This window comes from Mesoplodon mirus (genome assembly GCF_964341445.2).
Source record: "Mesoplodon mirus genome assembly, chromosome: 4".
NCBI classification, from domain to species: domain Eukaryota; kingdom Metazoa; phylum Chordata; class Mammalia; order Artiodactyla; family Ziphiidae; genus Mesoplodon; species Mesoplodon mirus.
The window spans coordinates 29,253,890-29,275,962 of record NC_138979.1 but is presented as its reverse complement, the minus strand read 5'-3'; the positions used below and the strand labels follow the sequence as shown (position 1 = coordinate 29,275,962).

The 22,073-nt window shown below is 48.2% G+C and overlaps 1 protein-coding gene and 1 long non-coding RNA gene across 2 annotated transcripts; one reads left to right on the top strand and one right to left on the bottom strand.

Moving 5' to 3' along the window:
- Positions 1-676: 676 nt before the first annotated feature.
- On the bottom strand, positions 677-2,385 carry LOC309803262. The gene is made up of 3 exons (XR_014293921.1): positions 2,056-2,385; positions 1,355-1,587; positions 677-1,184 (listed from the first exon to the last, which is right to left on the bottom strand). It is a non-coding gene; the product is annotated as an uncharacterized lncRNA (long non-coding RNA).
- A 176-nt stretch (positions 2,386-2,561) lies between these two features.
- On the top strand, positions 2,562-21,363 carry GTPBP4 (GTP binding protein 4). Its single transcript, XM_082617470.1, has 17 exons — positions 2,562-2,649; positions 3,538-3,708; positions 5,614-5,717; positions 5,802-5,938; positions 6,963-7,063; positions 8,267-8,359; positions 8,965-9,156; positions 9,237-9,302; positions 11,570-11,659; positions 12,160-12,270; positions 13,879-13,956; positions 14,239-14,290; positions 14,763-14,863; positions 16,655-16,852; positions 17,820-17,885; positions 19,712-19,855; positions 20,751-21,363. Exons 1-17 carry the CDS (start codon positions 2,602-2,604, stop codon positions 20,901-20,903), a joined length of 1,905 nt encoding a protein of 634 aa, XP_082473596.1. The 5' UTR covers positions 2,562-2,601; the 3' UTR covers positions 20,904-21,363.
- The last annotated feature ends 710 nt before the right edge of the window (positions 21,364-22,073 follow it).

Sequence of the window (22,073 nt, the reverse complement as noted above, 5' to 3'; positions counted from 1 at the left end):
GGGTTACAAGGACTTGTCACTCGCCATGGCTCACAAAGCTGTAAGGTGCAGAGCCTTTCACCAGGGCAAGTGTTTATTAAGTGTTTTTAGGCAAACACGATTTCAAATTCATGGGTGAATAGTAAAAATACTAAAGACCTGTCCGTTTTTCATTGACAGGATGTATAAAGTCCTGATGTTGTTCTCTGACAGGAATGTTAATGCACTTTCTCTTTGTCAAGGGTCCTCTTTTTGGTTAACGAATGGTTCCTCTTCTGTTCTATTGAACAAGCAGACTTCAACTGTTCTTTGTAAAACCAAGAAAATCACATATTTGACATCTTATATTATTATCATCATTTAAAAAAATTCTGTCCGCTCCATAAACTGCCTATACACATGATTGTGTTTACGGGACAGCTGAAAAGATGCTGTCCTCAGCAGAGCCTGGGGTCCTGTTTGCCACTTGGAGCATCCTTGGGGAGAAGCAAGCCTCTGGTCTTGGTTTAGTGCTGCACCACAAAGTTGTTGAGAATATTATTGATACTAAAAAGTAAAGCACTTTGTAAATGTTAAAGTCCTATGCAAATGTAAGAAATTGTTCAATTATTGCCTAGAGTTAAAAGCTAAAGAAAGGATAGTTGCTTGCCCGAAGCAAAGGATTGGTTGAACTTATCTAAATACTGTATTTTTTAAGGAGGAACGGGCCATATAAGAGTGAGGGGAGGGGGGAGAGGTTGAGGGACATGCAGGTACCTGAGGAAGACAGAGGGGTGTGAGCACGGTTCCGTGCATCTCAGGAATGGTGCACAGAGCTGTCTGGGGTTTAGCAAATGATTCTAGCAAATCCTAATTACCCCAGAGGCTTCCTTCAGAAGTGCCACAGAGACACAGGAGGCATGCTTTTCTAACCCATGACACAAAAACGGGCAGTACAGTTAATAACAGATGAGAGAATCGTGACTCAAAATTATTTTTGGTGCTGGAATTTGGGGGGTTTATGAGGCATTTTCATGTTAAGAATGGGAGGACTTGTTTAAAAGATCTGAGAAGTCGAGATGCTTGAGAAGCAGAGCAGCTGCTGGTGGACAGCAGAGATGCTGGGCCAGGCCACCCAGGTTCAAGCCCCGCTGCTGCCTGTTAGCTGTGACCAGGCTAGTTACCCCCGTGCTGTGCCTCGGTTTCCCCGTCCAGTCACAGGGTTGCTGTAGGGATGAAATGAGTTAATATGTGGGCTAGTGAATAGTGCTCCACACCTGGTCACACGCACGCAGGTACAGTTTACGAGGTATGTGGTCCTGGGCTCCCTGAGGGAGTGGCCACACCCTTAGGGGAGATTATGGTGGGGAGTGCCCCAGTGCCCCAGCCCCTTCACCTTCTCCTCAGTGCACTCCAGAGGGCACGTGCGGAGCCGGCTGCAGCCCCCGGCCCCTCCTCCGTGGGGTTTCGCAGGCCTTGGGGGCCATCTCCTTCGGCGCATGATCTCACCCGCGACCTGTTTCACACTCCTAGCATCTCAGTGGGAGGGGGAGGGGCTGCCCTCCCGCACAGGGCGGTGAGGATGGACCGACCTAGAGTTTGATTTTCACAGATGCTGCGTTGCCATACCTGGAATCGTGTAGGTGGACATTACACAATTGATTGGAAATGTCTAGTCCATACAAGCATTCGGTGAGACCCCGGCAGGCAGAGCAAAGGGCGGGGGCAAAAGCTCCAGGTGGAGCTTGTTAGGGCGAGGCGCGGGCAGGTAAGTCAGCCAAAGTCAAGGGCGCGGAGAGACTAAGAGCCAGAGTCACAGACGCCACGGGATAGAAGAGAGGGTCTTGAGAAGACGGGAAGCAGAGAAAATGATGACTGACAAAGGGCCTGCGGCTGAGGGCCCAGGTCAGGGGAAGGCTGGCAGGTTGGGCGGGGCCCAGGGCCCGGGTCGCGAGCGCGGACTCCGGCCCGCAGGGAGACGGGCCCCTTCTCTGCAGACGATTCGGCCTCAACGTCGTTTATTTAATAAGATTTATCGCGCTCACAAATGGAGAGGCGGCGTGAGCGCGCAAAGCGCAGACCCTCGCGCCCCCCTACCTTCCGTTCACCAGCCAGCGGCCGCGACGCACGGCCCCCGAGACTCCCCGATCCTGAGAGCCCAGAGCCCCTGGCCTCCTGAGATCCTGAGTCCCCCAGGCCCTTCGAGACCCCAGACTCCCCGAGGCCCCCGGAGCCTTTCGAGCGCCTCTGACCACCCCGACACCTCGAGGCTCCCGAGACCCCTGACCCGGTCCGGGAGGGGATCGCGGCCGGGCCCTGGAGCCGGTGACCGTCGGGGGGAGCACAGACCCCCCAGGGAGGCCTCTCAGGACCCTCTCCTTTACGAGGCAGGAACTGAACCTCAAAACCGCTTCCTCCCCGCGGTCTTCCTCCGATCCTCCGCGCGCCCTCAGCCCCACCCCCGGTCCCGTGACCCCTCCTCCGGCCGGGCGGGGGCGCTGTGGGACGCCGGGCCATGTGTGGGGGACGTAGGGAGCGCCCGGAAGTGACGCGAGCTAGCGGAAGTCCCGTCCACCTCGGCGGAAGTTCCTCCTACCCCCCGGCAGAAGTCCGGGCAGCCGTCCCTCGTGGCTGATCGCAGGCATGGCGCACTACAACTTCAAGAAGATCACGGTGGTGCCGTCCGCCAAGGTAGGCGGCCCCGAGGGCCCTTCCGCCCACACTTTTCTCTGCCGGGTCATGGGAATCGAGGGTCCGGTTTGTAACGCTGGGCTGAGAGGGGTCGCCTCCTTCGCCAGGCCCCTGTCTTAGACCATGTTCTCTCCAGATTAGGGCCCCTGGGTTAGGGGTCTCCCCAGAGGGTGGGGGGAGTCCTTCCTCAGAGATTAGGGCTGCCGGGGTTAGGGTCCCTCCTCAGATGTTAGGGTCCTCCCCAGAGAAGAGGGGGAAACTTTATGAAGTAGGTAGGTTTTGAACTGTCCCCAAAGGGTTCGTGGATTCTGCCAGATGGAAGAGGGGTCGCGGTCAGAGGCGAGACCGCGGCGTCCCTCCCGGAGCTAACAGTGTTGCCGGCACCTGTCTTCTTGGCTAGTTTGCACTGGGGAATTCATGCAGAAGTCTTTTATATCTTCTGGTAGTCACCTTACATGCCTTAGTCACCTTACCTTAGGAAATTGTATATAGTGGGTTTTAGTTTTATCTGTTATTTTATGTACTTTCAAAGCCACAGATACGCAAACTGAAACAGTAAAACTGTTTCTCATTTTAAAAAGTTTTTTTCTAATTTATGCTTGAGTTGTCTGGCTACTTACGTTTTAGAGGTTCGTAGGTATTTGGAAATTAGGATAACGTGAAGAAAGTGTAGGATAAAATTTATTTCTGCAGCCATTTGCTGAGTGTTTCTTAAAGGCCAGGAACTGTAAAGATGAGCAAGTTTTATATTGAAGATTTAATTAGAAAATGTGTTTGTAGTTTAAAATATATCGTATTGTTAAATATTAGTCTTTTAAGATGGTTTCAAATAAGTGGGTGAAAGTAGACGTTTTTGGTGTAACTGTGTCTTACTTTATTTAATTGCAGGACTTTATTGACTTAACGTTGTCGAAGACTCAACGAAAGACTCCGACAGTTATCCATAAACATTATAAAATCCATCGCATTAGACATTTTTATATGAGGAAAGTCAAATTTACTCAGCAGAATTACCATGACAGACTCTCACAGATTCTGACGGATTTCCCCAAATTGGATGTAAGTGATTCTGGGAAACATAAGTGATTATGTAAATATGAACCTTCAGACAGGGTTAAACCAGGTCTGTCTAGAGATAATGAAGGAAGGAGGAAATAATTGACTTGTCGAAGTTTACTCTGAGAGTGGCGAAACTGGGAACAGAGTACAGGTGTTTTGATTCCTTAGTATCTTTTTTCCCCTGGTCAAACTCCATCTACGAGGGCCCAGAGCATGCCTCGCTCGGGCTTTTTCTGTAACCTCTAGGCTTGTAGGGGCCAATCCGAGCTCTGAAAGCTGTGGACTGAATTCAGAAGCCCGAGCTTCTGACGGCTTGTGTGCTTCCTCTCCTCCCTCTTTCCAAGGCTCCTTTTCCTGTGGCCTCAAGTTGGGCCAGTGGCTTGAGGCCCAGCAGTGTTTGTGATGTTGTTGCTTCATCAGCTAACGACCATCTGTGTACTTTCCTCACGGGCAAGAAACAGTCTCGTGGGGAGCCGCCTTCTGCATTGAGCCCCCAAAGTTGAGCTCTGCTGTGTAGAGCAGTTTGCTTGTGTGTTTAGCTGTAGGACGCAAGAGAGGACACTGCCTGTGGAGTCCCTGTGTGGGGCGACGTGGTTGCAGGGTTGTTGAGGAGGTGATGGATGTGGGATTAGCAGTACAGCATGAGAGCCTACATGTGCCACTGCCCTACAACAGCCCTGCAGGTGGGTTAAGGCAGTGAGAAGAGATTGGTTTATGTGACAGAAATTGCTGTTACAAAATTCTGGGACTTGATAGGTGCTCAGCGACTACTGGCTGGATGAGGGTGTAGTTTCTTGGGAAAGTGCGGGTAATTCAGGAAGTACCTGGGGATAAAGAAAGCAGTAAGAATGAGATGAAGATACCAGGAAACACCTGATGTGAGCAAACAGAAAATACTTTGATCTAATCAACACCAGATTTTTGTTCTTTGTAAAAAAAAAATTTATCTTTTTTATCCTTGGTATCATTTTTTTAAAATATACATTAGGGGTTCAAATTTATGAACAGTCTATTCCTGTTGTCTTTTTTTTTTTCAAACTAAAGTTATCTGAGAACAATTTTCGAGTAAAAGGTTGGAGTAGATTATCATTCATTAAACGATTGCTGTGTCTGTTCAGCAGTCATTTTTAAAGCCCCTATCTTGTCTAGTGGGGGGAAGAGATAATAAACATGAAAACGTGTGTCACATGGGTATGGAGACGAGGGAAGTCCGCTAGCTGAGCCCTGAAGGAAGCGAGAGCTGTGCGCTACCTGGGGAATGAGCGCTGAGGCACAGAAACAGCAAGTGCAAAGGCCCCGGGCTCCAGAGTGTGGTGTTTTCAAGAACAGGAAGGTCCAGGAGGCGGGTTGGAGAGGGTGTGGGCGGGGCAAGGCGACTTGTGTAGCGGCCTTTGCAGTGGAGCCTGGGACCGGCCTCGCTGGTCTTGCTGTGACTGACTTTCGAAGGAGGACTGGTCTGTGGGGGTGAGAGCACTAGGTGGGGAACACGGCCGCCAGGGCACTGGTGGCTCCAGAGCTGAGGAGCTGAGAAGCGTCTGCCAAGAGGAGGAGCAGAGATGGGCAGATTGTGGGCTCAAGGGAGTTTTAAAACTTTTTTAAAGTTTTGGGGCAATAATAGCGTAAGGTTGATGGGACAGGGAAGAATTTCTCCAGCTCATTTCTTGAGTGGTGAGGGGCGGGCTCTTGTGCTCAGATGGAGATGGGCCTGGCTGCCCTGCTGACTCCATTCTTTGTGAACTAAACAGTCACTGAACAGGAGAGAGGACCGGGGAGAAGATCCTGGGGGAGTGAGGAAGAGTAAGAGGTGCGATGTGTTTCCCTAGGAAATTATTCTTCAAGTGTTGTTCATATATTGGGAGGAGAAATTGCTGGAGCAAAACGACCACTTTGTTTTTCTTGTTATAGGATATTCATCCGTTTTATGCTGATTTGATGAACATTCTGTATGACAAGGATCATTACAAGTTGGCTCTAGGACAAATAAATATTGCCAAAAATTTAGTGGACAAGTAAGGTATTTTCTTAATATTGTATATTTTAAGTTACTGTTAAAAGAGAGAAAACTCTTACACATTTCTTTTTATGTCTTTCAGCGTTGCTAAAGATTATGTGCGGCTTATGAAATATGGTGATTCTCTCTACCGCTGCAAGCAGCTGAAACGTGCGGCCCTTGGGCGAATGTGTACTATTATCAAAAGACAGAAGCAGAGTTTGGAATATTTGGAACAAGGTACTTGTTATGCATCAGCGAAAACAGGTTTTAGTGCATTCTGTTAACGTACTTGATCCTTGTCGAGAAGTTATTTTTAAAATGTTTATTTTTGTTTTGTTTTAGAGATAAGAGGATCAAATTATTTTTCCCAGCCTAGCCTGTAAGAAATTCTAACAGGTTAGATATTACTGAAAAAGCAGCTAGCACTCAACATGCTTACACATTAGTAGCACTATTAAGAAAATGTATGTTTTTTAAGTTTAATAGGTAAGGCATGTACGTTATAAATCATGGGGAAGTAATAAAACATAAAAATAAAGCGACCCATAGTTTTACCTGTTACTGACAATATGGTGCATTTCTTTGTAAAACGTGTTAGCATCAAACTGCTACTCTAGTTTTTTTACCTGGTAGTTTTTTTCAGTAGGATGATTTCTTAATTAATGTAGTAGGACTTTTATTGAAACAATTTTTTGCCTTTTTGCATGCATATATTTTTACATTTCAAGTGTTTTTAACTGATTTGGTTTTGGACCCCCCACCCCTCCCAGCATCTTGCAAATAATTTGTGACAAGATTGTAACACTGGGCTGCTTTAACAGTGCTTTCGGTGAGCCGTTAGGTCATCAGGGTGGCCCACTGGTGTCACTGGAGCAGACGAGGCCCCTGAGGGTTTCTCATTACGTGGAAGTAGCCTGCTGCCCAGCCAGGAAGTGATGGCACACACACTCGCTCGAAAATGCTCTTTCAAATATCATCTCTCTTAACTCAGTTGTCTGGGTTGTGTGGTTTGGGCCCCATCTTGTACCTGTTGGATAGGAATGAATCCATGCTGGATTCCTGGTACAGCCTGGATGCCCGGTGCCTCCGCAGCTGGTCCCGTCTCCGTTCATTCGTATTCTCTCCGTCAGGAACATGATAAATGTTGGAGTGAGGGTAATGTGACCACAGTCCTGGAGTGTGCAGCTAAGTCGAGCAGATCTTCAGCTTTGAGTTACGTTTTCTTATGAAATTAAGCATGTTTACTGTAAACTTCTCACAGTGCGTCAGCATCTGTCCCGTCTGCCGACCATTGACCCGAATACAAGGACCCTGCTTCTGTGTGGGTACCCGAATGTCGGCAAGTCCAGCTTCATCAATAAGGTTGGTCCGCCTGACGGCGCGGTGACCAAGGACCTTACTGCTTGGGGTGAGGGCGGCTGCAGTCATTTCTCTAGTAGGCATTGCCCTGGGCTCAAAACGTTGTTCCTCCCATCCTCGAGGATCGACCCTGAACCTGGATGGATATTGCAGTTATGGGGACCATTTTATTTTTGAGTTTTTTGTGTGTCCTACAAATTTCTAAGGCATTTGACACGTTTAAATACGTTTCTGTTAACACATGGACACGCGTGTCCCGGGAACAGTAGTGCCAGGGAGTCACTGTTGACCATGCAGACCATGCCTGCTGAACTGGCCTTCCCAGGCTCCAGAGGTGTTTCTCAGGTGATGTCACCTGTGTTGCTGTGTCAACTTGCATGTAAACTATTTGGTTTGTGTAGTGGGAAGTGGTTGCCCTTTACTTAGTGAGTTTATTATCAGAGCTAAAGGAACTGTTTAAGTAACGCAGCACCTTAGCTGAGCTCAGGGACCTGAATGGAGTAGAAACTGTTTAAAGTGTCAGCTCACAACCAGCAACAGCCCAGGTGCCAAAAAACAATGGTCACATGTGTGGCTCTTTGCTACTAAGAACACTCCTGCAGATTTGTAGGTTTTTGTTTTGTCCACAAGTGGTACTGACGCAGTGACAGCTGAGCTCTGCAGTGTCTCAGCCGACCTCTCCAGGGCTTGTGAGCCAGGCCTTGGGGGTAAGACGGGCCGCTTAATTAACTAACATTAAACAACAACAGAAAATTCAGTCCTCAGTCTCGTGACCACATTTCAGGAGTTCAGGGACCCCGCGTGGCTCGCGGGCCGGTGTGAGGTGCAGGTGTAGAGCGTTCCCGTCATCACAGGAAGTTCTGTTGGGCGTCGCTGGGGCCAGGATGGGTGAGAAGAGGAGCCGGTTGGTGTCCTGCAGGTGCTGGGCCTTCCTTGCTCCCTGATGCCTGATTTATATTCCGCCTCTGCGGCCCGGGTCCTGAGGAAGAGGAGCCCGTCCGCCTGCTGAGGTGCTGGCTCCTGTCAGAGTTGAATCATATGAGGTTGAATCTCGTGGGGTTTTTTTTGTTTTTTTCCTACCCCAGCAGTTAGTCTCGATAACACGTAGGTGCCGCATTTACTCTGTATTGCGGATACTGTATCAGAGAATACAGAGGATACTCTGTACCAGAGGATACGCGGTACAGGACTTGTGGTTTGTTCCAGGTGACGAGAGCAGACGTGGACGTCCAGCCCTACGCCTTTACCACCAAGTCTCTGTTTGTTGGGCACATGGATTACAAGTATCTGCGCTGGCAGGTGAGAGCTGTCTAAGCCGGGACAGTCGTGGCCTTGTTCCTGGAGTTTGATTTGGGGGATTCCCATAGACTAGTTAGTGTCTGCCCACGTCCCAGTGCATGCAGGGTCACAGGGAAGGCTGGGGGGTCACCGGGAATGTCCCCGTGGACAAGCTCCGCCAAGCTCGGGACGCGGCAGCTCCCAGCAAGCCGCCTGCGCTTGGCTAATGGTGGTGCTTCTGATGGGCCGGTCATCAGAAACCATTTACAAGCATGACGCAGCCTGTTTCCATAGTTGAATTTAATGTTATGAGAGGTGATGTCATTCCTAGCACGTGGGAGCAGTTATCCCAGTGTTTCTGTGTTGTCACTAATGGAAAGAGGGGTCCTTCTCAGGGTCGTTGGCAAGTTCGTTCTTCAATGAGCTCTGCAGCCCCCTCCCCCGTTTTTCATATTTAATTTGTCCTTTTCCCCCGCTGCCTTGTTTCTTTACCGTGGTCAGTTGGGAGCCCTGCATTTTCTTTACCAGCTTTGTCAGAGCTGGTCTGGGTTTGTGAGCGCCCCTGGCCTGTGCTGGGCAAGCAGCTTGTGCAGACGTGGGCTCTGGAGTAACGAGTCTGACTTTAGGTGGTGGATACTCCGGGGATCCTGGACCACCCTCTGGAGGATCGCAACACCATTGAGATGCAAGCCATCACTGCGCTGGCTCACCTGCGAGCCGCCGTTCTTTACATGATGGATTTGTCTGAGCAGTGTGGGCATGGACTCGGGGAGCAGCTGGAGCTCTTCCAGAACATCAGGCCGCTCTTTGTCAACAAGGTGAATGTGGGGACCGATGTTTTAGTTTGTAACCTGCAGCGTGAAGGTAATAATTTCGTTATTTTTCTTTCTTATTCTAGCCTCTTATCATTGTAGCAAACAAATGTGACGTGAAGAGAATAGCTGAACTTTCTGAGGACGATCAGGTAAATCACCTTGATGTTTTCAATATTTCCTACTAATTCTGAATCTCGTCTTGCACGATCAGAGTTGAAAAGGAATGTTAGCGATGCTAGTCTGGTTTTCGTTTTGCAGCTGAGATAATATCCTCACTGATTGAGTCGACGTGACCTTATGAAAGCCCATTAATGGCAAACGGACCGTGAGGTTTCCTGGTTCCTACTCTCTCAGAGGCTGTGGGGCTGGCTGTGTGTGTGGTCGGTACAGCAGCCTTCAGGAGACTGCTCGTTCGGAAGGGGCTGCCTCTCTTATTGGGGCCTTAAAACGAACAAAGCACCTCAAGGTTCGCCTCAGCTCCTTGGGCCTGGGCTGCCGGCTGCTCTGGAGCAGCGCCTGCAGCGAAGTGTCTAGTGGGAGGCGTTTCTTGGGTGTTACTGGAGTACCTACTGCACAGATTCTGTGGGGAGATGTTGGGGACTGAGTGAGTGAGGGAAAAGGCGTGTCTGCAGACCTTCCAGAGCCGTGACCCTGTCGTGTCTGCTGTAATTTTCCAAGTGGCAGGTAACATGGTTAGCCCTAGGTTTTCAAGCTGTTTGACCCTGTATCCGTCCCCAGGAGGCATCTCTCAGGACAAATGCTTCGAGAAGCTCCGCGCTGGTCCAGTGGTTTTGTCTCATGGCCCCCCAGCAGTGTTGGCGTTGCTTTTCGGTGGTAATGCGTCGTAAGTCAGGGCACACCCTGGGCCTCCGCAGTCAGACTCTGGGAGGCCCAGCAGCACGGTTTGCAAGGCCCCGTTTGGTGTGAGAGGCGCTGCGCTTGTCTGGCCTGAGCAGAGGGTCTCTGGGGGGCTGTGCTCTTGTCTCTGGCTCTCTCTGGTGCTGTTTGGACACTTAATCCTTGGTGAGAACGTGATGTGTTTAAACAGCCATTCTGGTGTCCCTGGGCACTGCTGTGTACTCTACGTTACTGATGATGTAAACGCTGATGTCAGAGAATTCTCTTTTCTTTGAAAGGATCAGATACTTATTGGGTGATCTCAGTTTTTCAGGCTAAGAGCACTGGAGTGTGGAGGGGAGGGCAGGTCAGGAGTGATCGTTGTGCCGGAAGCTCAGCCCTTGGGGTTAGACGCACCCAAGTCCTGCCCCCACTGCCAGCTGTGATGGAGTTTCAGTGGTGGGAACAGTTGCATCGCTGGGTTGGGAAGCAGGGCTGCGGGTGCTCTGAACGCTGGTCAGCACCGCGTGGGGCCTGCCCTGTGTCGGCCGCTGACTCTGATGTCTCTGGAGCTGCAGTGCAGGTTCTGCCCCGTCTCGCACAAGGCACATGGCGGCAGGTGCGGTGTCTTATGTGGGTCATGCTGGTAGGTGGTATGATTGGTCTTTCCAGGGAGCGGGGGGAGCAGAACTCATTCCTGAGAAGCTTGACTGTCGTGAATTGGCCACCTGTGTCTGAGCGTTGTCACATGGTCAGGCCGGCAGCAAGGTGTCGGGTGGCATTGGTGGAGGCGCAAATGAAGTCCCTTGTCCTGGGGTCTTGGTGGTTCGTTCGTAGCTGGATTCGTACACGTTGCTGTATCGTTTTCTGAGGAATTATCTTCGGCTGTGGAGGCCAGGTATTTTATAAAAAATAGCATTGTGAATATTCTCTATGAAAATCTGTATCTTAATTTTCTCAAGATTCTCTTCAGAATGGTAGGTCTCACAGAATGTTCCAGAGAGCCTCTGGTTTGCTTGCTGTAGTCTGATTTGATCCTCCCCGTAATGTATATTTTCTTATTTTTTTTAAAAAAAATTATTTTTGGCTGCGTTGGGTCTTCATTGCTGCACGCGGGCTTTCTCTAGTTGCGGTGAGTTGGGGCTACTCTTCATTGCGGTGCACGGGCTTCCGTTGCAGTGGCTTCTCTTGTTGTGGAGCATGGGCTCTAGGTGTACAGGCTTCAGTAGTTGTGGCACACGGGCTCTAGAGCATAGGCTCAGTAGTTGTGACCCACGGGCTTAGTTGCTCCGCGGCATGTGGGATCTTCCTGGACCAGGGCTTGAACCCGTGTCCCCTGCATTGGCAGGCGGATTCTTAACCACTGTGCCACCAGGGAAGCCCCTGTATTTTCTTAATCACAGCTGAATTTAGGGAAAAATAAATAACTGTTTTGGGGAGATGTCCTTCAAAAGAGTTAAAAAACTACAGATGTGTTAATTATAATTAGCATTTATAGCACCCATTTGAGGAGAAGTTAAGATTTGTTCATGGGGAACTGGGGATAAACGCAGCTCTCATTTGTCCTTTGTATTCCCAGAAAATATTTCTAGATCTGCAGGCTGAAGGGTTTTCTGTGGTGGAGACCAGCACCCTGACGGAGGAAGGGGTTATTAAAGTGAAGACAGAGGTCAGTGCTTCCTCACAAGCAGGGTTGATCCCTTTCCTTGACAGGAATGTTTCTCTCTGGGTGTTAACAGCCCTGAGCGCTAGTAGCTGCACCTGAGAGATGACTCCCGGGGCCCCCCACCCGCCCAGTGAACATGGGGGGATGTGAAGAGATGCTCACACTCCCGGCACAGGTCATGGTCACTTAGTCCTGCTGCCTCAGGGTTCTTCCTCGGGCTGGGCCTGACCCTGACCCGGGAAGGAAGAGAGAGGTCCCCTCTGCACCCGGCCCACCCTCCCCCGTCCCGGAGCGTGAGGTCTGCCCCAGGGCATTGACTTGGACCTTGGGGGTCCCAGCACTCAGCCATCAGATGCTACCTCTGAGGGGAAAGCGTAGCAGGTTCCAAACCTGGGGACCGTCCTCTGGTTATGGGGGCTGTGGTTCCTGGTTCCTTCCAGAAGGCAACATGAGGCTGTGCCAGGTGCCCTGTGACCTGGTGCCACGTTTTCTCACCTTCTTAGGCTTGTGACAGGCTTTTGGCTCATCGGGTTGAAACCAAAATGAAAGGAAATAAAGTGAACGAGGTGCTGAACAGACTGCATTTGGCTGTTCCCAGCAGGAGAGATGACAAGGTAAAGCTGCCTGTGGAGGCCCTTGAGGTAGGGGGTTGCAATGGCTGGTGGGGACCCGCACACCTGCCTCCCCGGTAGTGGATTTCCCGGGTGTTCTCGCATCTTTCTCAGAATGAAAGTTATGCCATGTATGTCAGGAAGAATCGAAGCGGTGAGAGGAGTATGAAGAGCCAGGTTAAACCTGCTCCCCCACCAGAGGCTGTTACTGTAACTCTCGGCTTGTCTATTTGTCCAGAAACATTTTGGCATATAAGCTTCTTTTAAAACACTTTAAACACGGGAATATATTTTCTTTCAAGTTTTTCATTTTCTTGCTATTAAAAACTAGTGCTCAAGGGTATGTTTTCATACATAGGTCTCTGTTTTTAATTGCAAATATATCTGTAGAGTGAATTTTAAGGCATGGCATCGAAACTGTCATTGTCCTCCAACAATGCCTTGCAGGTTTATACTCCTGAAGGTTTGAGAATGCACGCTTCCTGTTGTGTCAGTGTGACGGACTAAAGATGCTTCCATTGTTGTGATGTGTTTCTTTTTTTCTTTTTTTTTTTTGCTGTGCTGCACAGCTTGCGGGATCTCAGTTCCCCGACTGGCGATTGAACCCAGGAGCATGTCAGTGAAAGCCCAGAATCCTAACCACTAGGCCACTTGGAAATTCCCACTTTTTATTTATTTTAATGTTTCTTGTGTATTTATTCATTCAACACTAATTTTTGGCAGCTAGTCTAGGCATTAACAATACAGGTAAAGATCACTGTCAGTGACGTTGTTAATGATTTTTATCATATTTGTTCTCAAAAAGTTACACCAGTTTTCAGTTTTTTTCATTACTACACTTTTTTTCCCCCAAATAAAGTGGAAATTACATTATAAGAAGTGATATTTCTACACTGTAGTTTCAGGCCATCATGCTCAGTGATTATTCAACATGATTGTTTTCAGTTAGTGAACATCATGTGGAATAGGATATGTATCTTGGTATTGACATACTTACTTGCTTTTTCACTTCTTTAGGTTATCTCTTACTGATTTGTAATTTTTATATTAAGGAAATCAGACTCTTGTATGTTCTGTAGATTTGTTTTCTTTTTGTCAAAGGTATTTTTTCTTCTGTATTCTGATGGTTCAATTTTTAAAATTTTACCTTTTTTTTTAATAGAAGTCTTCATTTAGTTGTGATTTTATCTTGTTCATGGGAAGCAGGTGGTGGTCTTCACTCAGCTCATCGTTTATCTCAGGACTGATGGCTGGATGGTGTGTCTTCCCATCGTATTCCCTTCTGTGCTTGGGCTTATGTCTGAATTTCTCCTGTTCATTGATCTGCTTTATTTCTCCTGTACTGCTTTCTTCATCCATAATTTTTCTTGATTCTCTTACCATTTGTTTTTTCTAAATAAACTTTAGAATTGGCTTACGGAGCCTTCCCAGCTTCCTTGCCCAGACTGGCCTTGCACCTTCCCCTCTCCCCCAGATCATCTTGGTTTTTAGTTGGTCTGGGTGTGGTTTTGTGTTTCCCTTGCAGGTGGAGAATTTGCTTGTAGTTTTTCATCTTTGTGTTTTGATTTAGCAAGGCATTTCATGTAGGTATTTCCACTCATGTCTTCTCAGGAGCGGCCCCCATTCATCCCTGAAGGAGTCGTGGCACGCAGAAAGAGAATGGAGCTCGGGGAGCCGAAGAGGAGGCGGGTAGGTGATGGGAGCGCCCCATGGGCCTGCGCTGGAGAGCGTGTGCGGGGCAGGGCTTAGGAGCATAAACCCCCTGGGGCCTGGACACCCTCCTGGGTGGAGGTGCCAGGTCCGCCAGTGGCAGAAACAGCTTTCCCACCAGAAATGGGCGCTGAGCCTCAGGTGCTGAAAGGATTGGCTCTTCGGTTGGGGAAGGGGTGATTCCACAGGGAAGGGAGGGGGCCCAGCAGTTCTGGATCTGAAGGTCAAATAGCGCTGATGAAAACTGTGTTTTCATTGCAGGAACGGGACATTGAGCTGGAAATGGGAGATGATTATATTCTGGATCTTCAAAGTAAGGGCTCAAATGTGATAGTTGCTCAAATGTGATAGTTGTTTTCAGATGCCAGTTGTGTGAAAAATGTGAAAGTGCATTAATGGGTGCAGGTGTTCCAGCATTTTGTTAATTTAATTTCTTGAAGGCGAGAGGTTGCATACTGCCAGGACTCTGAGATTTCTTCCTTCCAGGTACTTTACTGTGAGTGATCATTTCTGTAGCTTTCCTAGCATATAAGTGTTGGACCAGGCTGATATTGTTGATAATCTGTTGTTCATCCCTTTGGACACTTGATCCTGAGGTACTGACGTGTCTTAGGATGTGCTTGGAGCAATCCTTCGGTCGAGCACGTTACCTTGCTTACCTAGTGTTGAACACAAGTGCTCTGTTGTCTTCACAGGTGTAGGACTTGGGTAAGTGGTGGCTCGTTTGGGGCACACAGTAGTTGATGTTAAAACCAACTATAAACTTTTTGTTCTTTGACCTTTAGAGTACTGGGATATAATGAATTCATCTGAGAAACATGATAAGATACCTGAGATCTGGGAAGGCCATAACATAGCCGACTATATTGATCCTGACATCATGCAGGTTTGTGTCACTAGTTAAATTATGTGACCTTTATTCCTCTTTAACACCACCACCGAAAGACACGCACACAACTTTCCACTCACCTCTGTCCGTGGCCCTCGTTCCTTCTACGCCCACCAAGACCCCGGGGGCCCTGCCTCCTGGGGCCCTGCACACGCAGCACCGTGTCCCTGCACCGGGCGCTGGTGCAGACTCTCCCCTTCCTCCTAGACCTCCCGCCCGAGCTCCTTGTGCTGGTTTCAGGGGCGGCCTCACTTCATAAGGGAGTCCCCGGGGCGTGGACGCCCTCGTCGCCACCCCATGTGGGCCCCTCTGGCTGCAGGTGCTGCTCGCTCCCTGCCTGACCCCTTGTCTTCCCCAAGTTCTGCCCCGGCACACGCAGCTGCCTCCTGTTTCAGTCCTCTTCTTGTTTGCTGTTTCTTAACATATGAATGTCCACAGAAAACAAAAACTTCTTAGACCCTGTGTTCTCCTTAGTTTCTATCCTTTTTCTCCTGAGTCAAGTTTGTTTTTTATTTTTCTAATGTATTAAAGTGTACAGTTAAGTAGCATCTCGTACCTTCATGGTGTTGTGCAACCACTACCTCTGTGTAGTTGCAGAACCTTTTCATCATCCCCAAAGTAACTCCCAGTACTCGATAAGTAATCACTTCCTAGTCTCCCCTCCCCCTAGCCTCAGGCGACCACAAATCTCTTTTCTGTCTCTCTAGATTTGCCTGTTTTATATATTTTATATAAATGGAGTCTTACAATATGTTGATCTTACTCCACTTAGCGTAATATTTTCAAGGTTCACCCATGTTGTAGCATGTGTCAGAGCTTTCATTCCTTTTTATTGCTTAGTGATATTCTGTTTTATATGTGTAGCACATTTTGTTTATCCATTCATCCGTTGATGGACATAGGGTTGTTTCCACCGTTTGGGGATTGTGATTAGTGTTACTGTGAACATTGATGGATAAGTATTGAGTGCCTGTTTTCAACACTTTTGGGCAGATTCCTAGGAGTAGAGTTGCCGGGTCCTAAGGTAATTTTATGTTTCACTTTCTGAGGAACTGCCAGCCAAGTTTTTATTTTGTAAATATTTGCAACATATGTTCCTTGTTTCCCTTGTTATTCACTCCTCAGTTCTCAAATGGCATCCTTAATTTATATTTCATGTCTTAATCTCTTCAGTTGTGCCTCTTGCTTTGTCTCTGACTTTGTCGCATCCCTTCCGTAGTCTGGGCTCAGATGGCCTGATCTGGCCTTCCCGTCCAACCTCCCTCCGTATGCCTTTTCTTGCTAGTACGGATGGGGGTACCTCTGACTCGGGTTCCTGTCGAGGTTTATTCGTTATATGTATTTAAAAATTTTATTAACCGTATGGCCAACGAGCTTGTGTTTGGGACGGCTTTGGGATGGATACACAGGCTGTCGTGGTTCAAGGCCAGTTCAGATTGATGTTCTCAGTTCTTCAAGAATGGAGGGTCTTTCATGTACCTGCTGGGAGCAAGGGGAACATTTTACATGTTTTAACCTCAGAGTTGGGAGTGGTTGTTTCTAAAGAAGGAAAAGAAGTGGCACAGAATAGTCTTTGGCTGTCGGCTTAGTCTTTGTGCTCATCTCCGCACGGAGCCTGTTTGTGGGGAGGTGAGCCCTGGCACAGAGGGCGAGGCCCATGTGAGTCTGGACCCAGGTGTTCATCATACCCCAAAAGGCTTAGGGGAAACCTGGTTTCTATAAAGATTGTTACACTTGTTTATGAGTTTCTCATTGTTGGCTTTGTTTAATTATGACTTTTTTAAAAAGAAATTGGGAGAGTTAGAAAAAGAAGAAGAGCTAAGAACAGCTGCTGGAGTGTATGACAGTGAATCTGAAACTGAAGATGAAGAAATGGTGGAAATCCAACAGCTGGCAAAACAGATTAGGGAAAAAAAGAAGTTGAAGATTCTGCAGTCCAGAGAGAAGGACACACAGGGACCCAGGATGCCTCGGACAGCCAAGAAGGCAAGTGTCGTGTCGTGTCCAAGAGCGTCACCTATTTCTTTGTGTATTGGAGTCTTGTATGGTCCATGCTAAACTGCTTCACTTTGTTTTGTTGGTATAAGTTGACTTTTGAGGTTGAGTGAGTGTTGATCTTTCATATTCTGAGTATTATACCCCTTCTTGGTGACTTTCACTGTTGGATTCAACCCCTTTGTAGCTGTACAAATGGAGATTGTGAGTTACGCATAAATTTGTAGAGGTAAAGTCCTCAATTAACACATTCTTATTCTTTAATTCTTTATTAGAAGTTATCTTTTACAATTTACAGAAAAACTAACCCAATCTAACTTAGGGCCAAAGGTGATTTAACTGGGCCCTGTGACTGGTTAGGACGGGGAAGTTCATACTGAGGCACAAGTGGATCAGATGGTGTCAGGGTCCTTCTAGTTCTCAGGTCCGTCTTCTTAGCATCTTCCTCCTGCTCTGTGCTCTTGTCTGGAGGCACAGCTCCCCAGGGAAAGAGGATGGTGCGCAGGGCAGTTAGAGTAAGATGAGACAGGAGGGAAAATGTCGGATGCTAGGCACCTCTCCATGGAGGATACTCATGTGTTCGAAATACTGTTTCTGTGTGGTGGCGAATGACTGTCTCTTGACAGACGTGGCCGTCGCTGTATCCCCCGCATCATGGGGCTCTGTGTGCTTGGGAGGAGATGCTGGCCTCTGGGGTCTGCATGTGGGAATCCCCGGGGAGCTGAGCGGAATCCAGGGGCAACTGTACATCGTCCTGCTCAGAAAAACTGCCCAGGAAATGTTAATTTTCATGTTATTTAATGAGTTGTACAAAAACATACACATGAGCCCAAGTAAAAGAATTTTTAAAATAAGTGTATCATGGATCATTGTAAAAGGTACGGTTTCCCTTGAAATTTTTTTTTAAACATTTTATCAAACTAATTTTGCTTAAAACAATGTCCGTTTCCGTCTTCAGGTTCAGCGGAAGGTTTTGGAGGATGAGATGCGCAGTCTCGGTGTCGACATGGACAACAAAGACAACGTGAGTGCAGACGGCCTCAGAGCCATGGGTGGGGCGGTGCCGTCCTGGGAACCAGGGCAGGAGCGGGTTACAGAGGAGTTAGCACTTCCGGGGTTTGTGCTGAGAATTACGTTGTTTTGTGCAATTTTTAGTACTTGAGCTGCAACTTCGATTTTGGTGACTGATGTCTTCACGTAGAGCTTCAGTTTAGACACCAGGTAAACGTGAGGTGGTCTTGAGTTTCTTGGCATGAGAGTTATGTAGGCTGTAAATAGCTCAAAGCGGTTCCTCGGAGCCCAGAGGTTAGAAAGCATTTCAGATACCTTTTTCAGGATCCCAGTTTTTCTTGCTTGATGAATTACTCTGGGGAATGCACATCTTTGTGTGAAAGAACGTCTTCAGGTTCTGGATTGTTTTTTCAAAACATTCTAAGAAGTGGAATTACCGAAACAAAGGATGACATTGTGTTAGACTAATTCAGATTTTGATCAGCAAAATCAAAATGTATCAGCAGTGCATGAGCGTATCCTGCTCACATGGGGTGTTATTTTAATGTTCACATATGGCTTCTGACTTTGGATTGTTTATCAGGTGCTGGGCTCTAGGGTACCTGCCTCTCACATCATTGTGTCATCTTATTTCAAAACAGTAACATGAGGGGGCGCCACGGGCCGGGTGCCAAGCTGCTGGCTTGCAGAGCTGGATCTCAGCACCCACAAGGCTGAGCTTTCAGGCGGCCGTCACTGTGTTCAGGCGGATGATCACGGAAGGGGGGCATGAAGGAGAGACAGCTCTTTACATAAATTGTGCTGCTAATGTGGCTGAACAGGCAGCTCTAAGTAAAGTTTTTTTTTTTTTTTTGTAGTATGCGGGCCTCTCACTGCCGTGGCCTCTCCTGTTGCGGAGCACAGGCTCCGGACGCGCAGGCTCAGCGGCCACGGCCCACGGGCCCAGCCGCTCCGTGGCATGTGGGATCCTCCCGGACCGGGGCACGAACCCGTGTCCCCTGCATCGGCAGGCAGGCTCTCAACCACTGCGCCACCAGGGAAGCCCTAAGTAAAGTTTTTTAAATGGAGTTAAAATCAGCTCTGTAACTTAAAGCAGCTGTGGAAGTGAAAAAGAGTATTTGGGACTTCCCTGGTGGCGCAGTGGTTAAGAATCCGCCTGCCAATGCAGGGGACACAGGTTCGAGCCCTGGTCCAGGAAGATCCCACATGCCGCGGAGCAACTAAGCCTGTGTGCCGCAACTACTGAGCCTGTGCTCTAGAGCCCGCGTGCCACAACTACTGAAGCCCACGCGCCCAGAGCCCACGCTTTGCAACAAGAGAAGCCACCGTAATGAAAAGCCTGTGCACCACAATGAAGAGTAGCCCCCGCTCATGGCAACTAGAGAAAGCCCGTGCACAGCAACAAAGACCCAATGCAACCAAAAAAAAAAACAAGAGTGTTTGACCAATAATGAATGTGAAGTTAACTATGTGGTTTTTTTTTTTTTTTTTTTTTTTTGTGGTACGCGGGCCTCTCACTGTTGTGGCCTCTCCTGTTGCGGAGCACAGGCTCTGGACGCGCAGGCTCAGCGGCCATGGCTCACGGGCCCAGCCACTCCGTGGCATGTGGGATCTTCCCGGACCAGGGCACGAACCCGTGTCCCCTGCATTGGCAGGTGGACTCTCAACCACTGCGCCACCAGGGAAGCCCTAACTATGTGTATTTTAAATGTATTTAACTTATTTGACGATAGTTCTAAAAACCCCTCCATGTGCCTTCTCCCCTCGTTGGAATAATTTCATGTTTGTCACTAAGGCGGGGACCCTGAGGCACTGAAGTTTGCTTTCTGTGTGTTTCAGGCCCATTATGTGGTCCAGGCCAGAAGGTCTCGGAGCGTCACAAGGAAAAGGAAGCGGGAAGACTCTGTCCCACCCACATCTGTGGCCCGGATTCGCAGTTGCTCTCGGACCCCACGTGATGTCTCTGGTCTCCGGGACGTCAAGGTTAGTCCTTGTAAGGTGTAATTAATAAAATGGTAGCTTCTGTTGTTGATTGCATGAGGGTTCAGGGCACACACTTGAATCTGCAAGGACTGCAGGGTGGGGATGGGGGAGTGGGCGTTGGCTGTGTGCTGTACCCCGAGAGGCGGGCTTGGACCTGGCACAGCCGGGTATCCCTGGACCTTCGCCCTCAGTGCATGTGTTCCTTGTTGGGGTGGACAGAGCAGGGTGTGGTAATAGCACCACGGCCTGAGCCTCTGTCCTAGCCGCTCAGGGCTGTGCTAGGAAGCAGTCCTGCTTAAAACCTGGACATGGGCCTTCACCCACCACAGGCCCATGTGGGGAGCCAGCCCATAGAGAGCTGTTTGGGAGTCTTTTGGGAAAGACACTTTGGATGTATACTGTCTCTTTTGCTGAAACTTTTTTTAAAATAAACACAAAAATGATTAGTTTTAGCATTTTGAAAATTCAGATGAGAAAGTTTGTGTATAAACTTACAAGTAGTCTCCCTTTTGGGAGCCCGAGTTTCCCATTCCACCACACCGTCTCCATCTGGTAGTCTGGATTTAACACCAGCATTGACACTTGGCAATCAGATGTGAGTAGTTTCATGGGCTGGAATCTCAGTGTCCCTGTGTGTCTGAGAGGAAGTCCAGGTCTGAGTGTATCTGGTCCCTGTAGGTACGAGACTTGTCTGGGTAGTTTCCATCTAGCAGATACTGGTTGAGCTCCTGCAGGTACTGTGGTGGATCCATGGGAACATGGTGTGAGTGAGACTCACCAGGGTTTCTCTTCACAGCACAGATCCGGACCATTCAGACAGAGTGTTAACAGGTAATGGAAATTTGCTTGGAAATTAGGTTTTCCACAGCTGACGTGTTTTTCTTCTCCTTTATAGATGGTGAAGAAAGCCAAGACCATGATGAAGAACGCTCAGAAGAAGATGAATCGCTTGGGGAGGAAAGGGGAGGCAGACAGACATGTGTTTGACATGAAACCCAAGCACCTGCTCTCGGGAAAGAGGAAAGCTGGTAAAAAGGACAGGAGATAGTGTCCGTCGCAGCTGAAGCACTTTGGCTCGACTTCTTCCTGGTTTGGTTTCACAGAATTGGAGTCGTGATCTGTAAACTGAACGTGACAGTGGAATAACTCAAGCACTTGTTGCTTTGCTGAAAGCTGTGGTTACCCGATAACTGTCCAGGTGTGGGGGATTTTTATTGCTGCATAATATTACAGATATTTTGAGCAGGCAGTGGTTTCTCATTTATGGAGTTTTGGTTGCTTCAGACTTGCAGGGCTGGAAGGATATATTTATGTGACTACGTTGTTTTTGATGGAGAAAAACCTTACTCTCTTGTGCAACAGGGAACTTTGGTTTCACTGCATGTGAAGAGTTAGCTGGTGAAAGCTTACAGATGTCAGGATGCCAGGACTAAGTTATCTCCTTTTGTACAATGTACTGTTGTAGTCTGTCTTCAACTATTTTAACCAAAATAAACTTCCAAAAGAAAGCAGTTTTATTTAGTTGTTTTTGTTTTTTTAGTTACAAATCACTGTCAGTTTGGGCAGATGAAAAGGGAAAAGAAAGTAAATGGCAATTCTTTTTTCTTTTTTTGTGGTACGCGGGCCTCTCACTGTTGTGGCCTCTCCTGTTGCGGAGCACAGGCTCCGGACGCACAGGCTTAGCGGCCATGGCTCACGGGCACAGCTGCTCCATGGCATGTGGGATCTTCCCGGACCGGGGCACGAACCTGTGTCCCCTGCATCGGCAGGCGGACTCTCAACCACTGCGCCACCAGGGAAGTCCGGCAATTCTTTTTTGTTTTCAAAGTGCAAAATACTTTTTAGTGGAACAGAATGTTGCCTAAGTTACTACAGCAGTTAAATGTGGGCACCTGCTGCTTTTGTCCACTGCTGAAAATTAATTTATTTTGAGTAGAAATCATTGTGAGGTACAGGCCCAGTAAAATGTAGGAAATTAACATTTTAGAATATTAAGTGCTTAAAACGTCACTTCTCGACCACAAAACTGCTGTGGCCACCGCTTGATGTGTAGTTTCAAGCATCCCCTCTGCTGACTCACGGCATTTCTAAGTGCACCTGTGTGCGAGTCTTCCAGTGTCATGCAGTGTGATTCAAGGTGTGTTTGAAAGTTGCATTACATTTTGGGGATCCAAAGTAAAATTTTCATGTTTATGCTGAGAAAGATTATGTAAAGAGA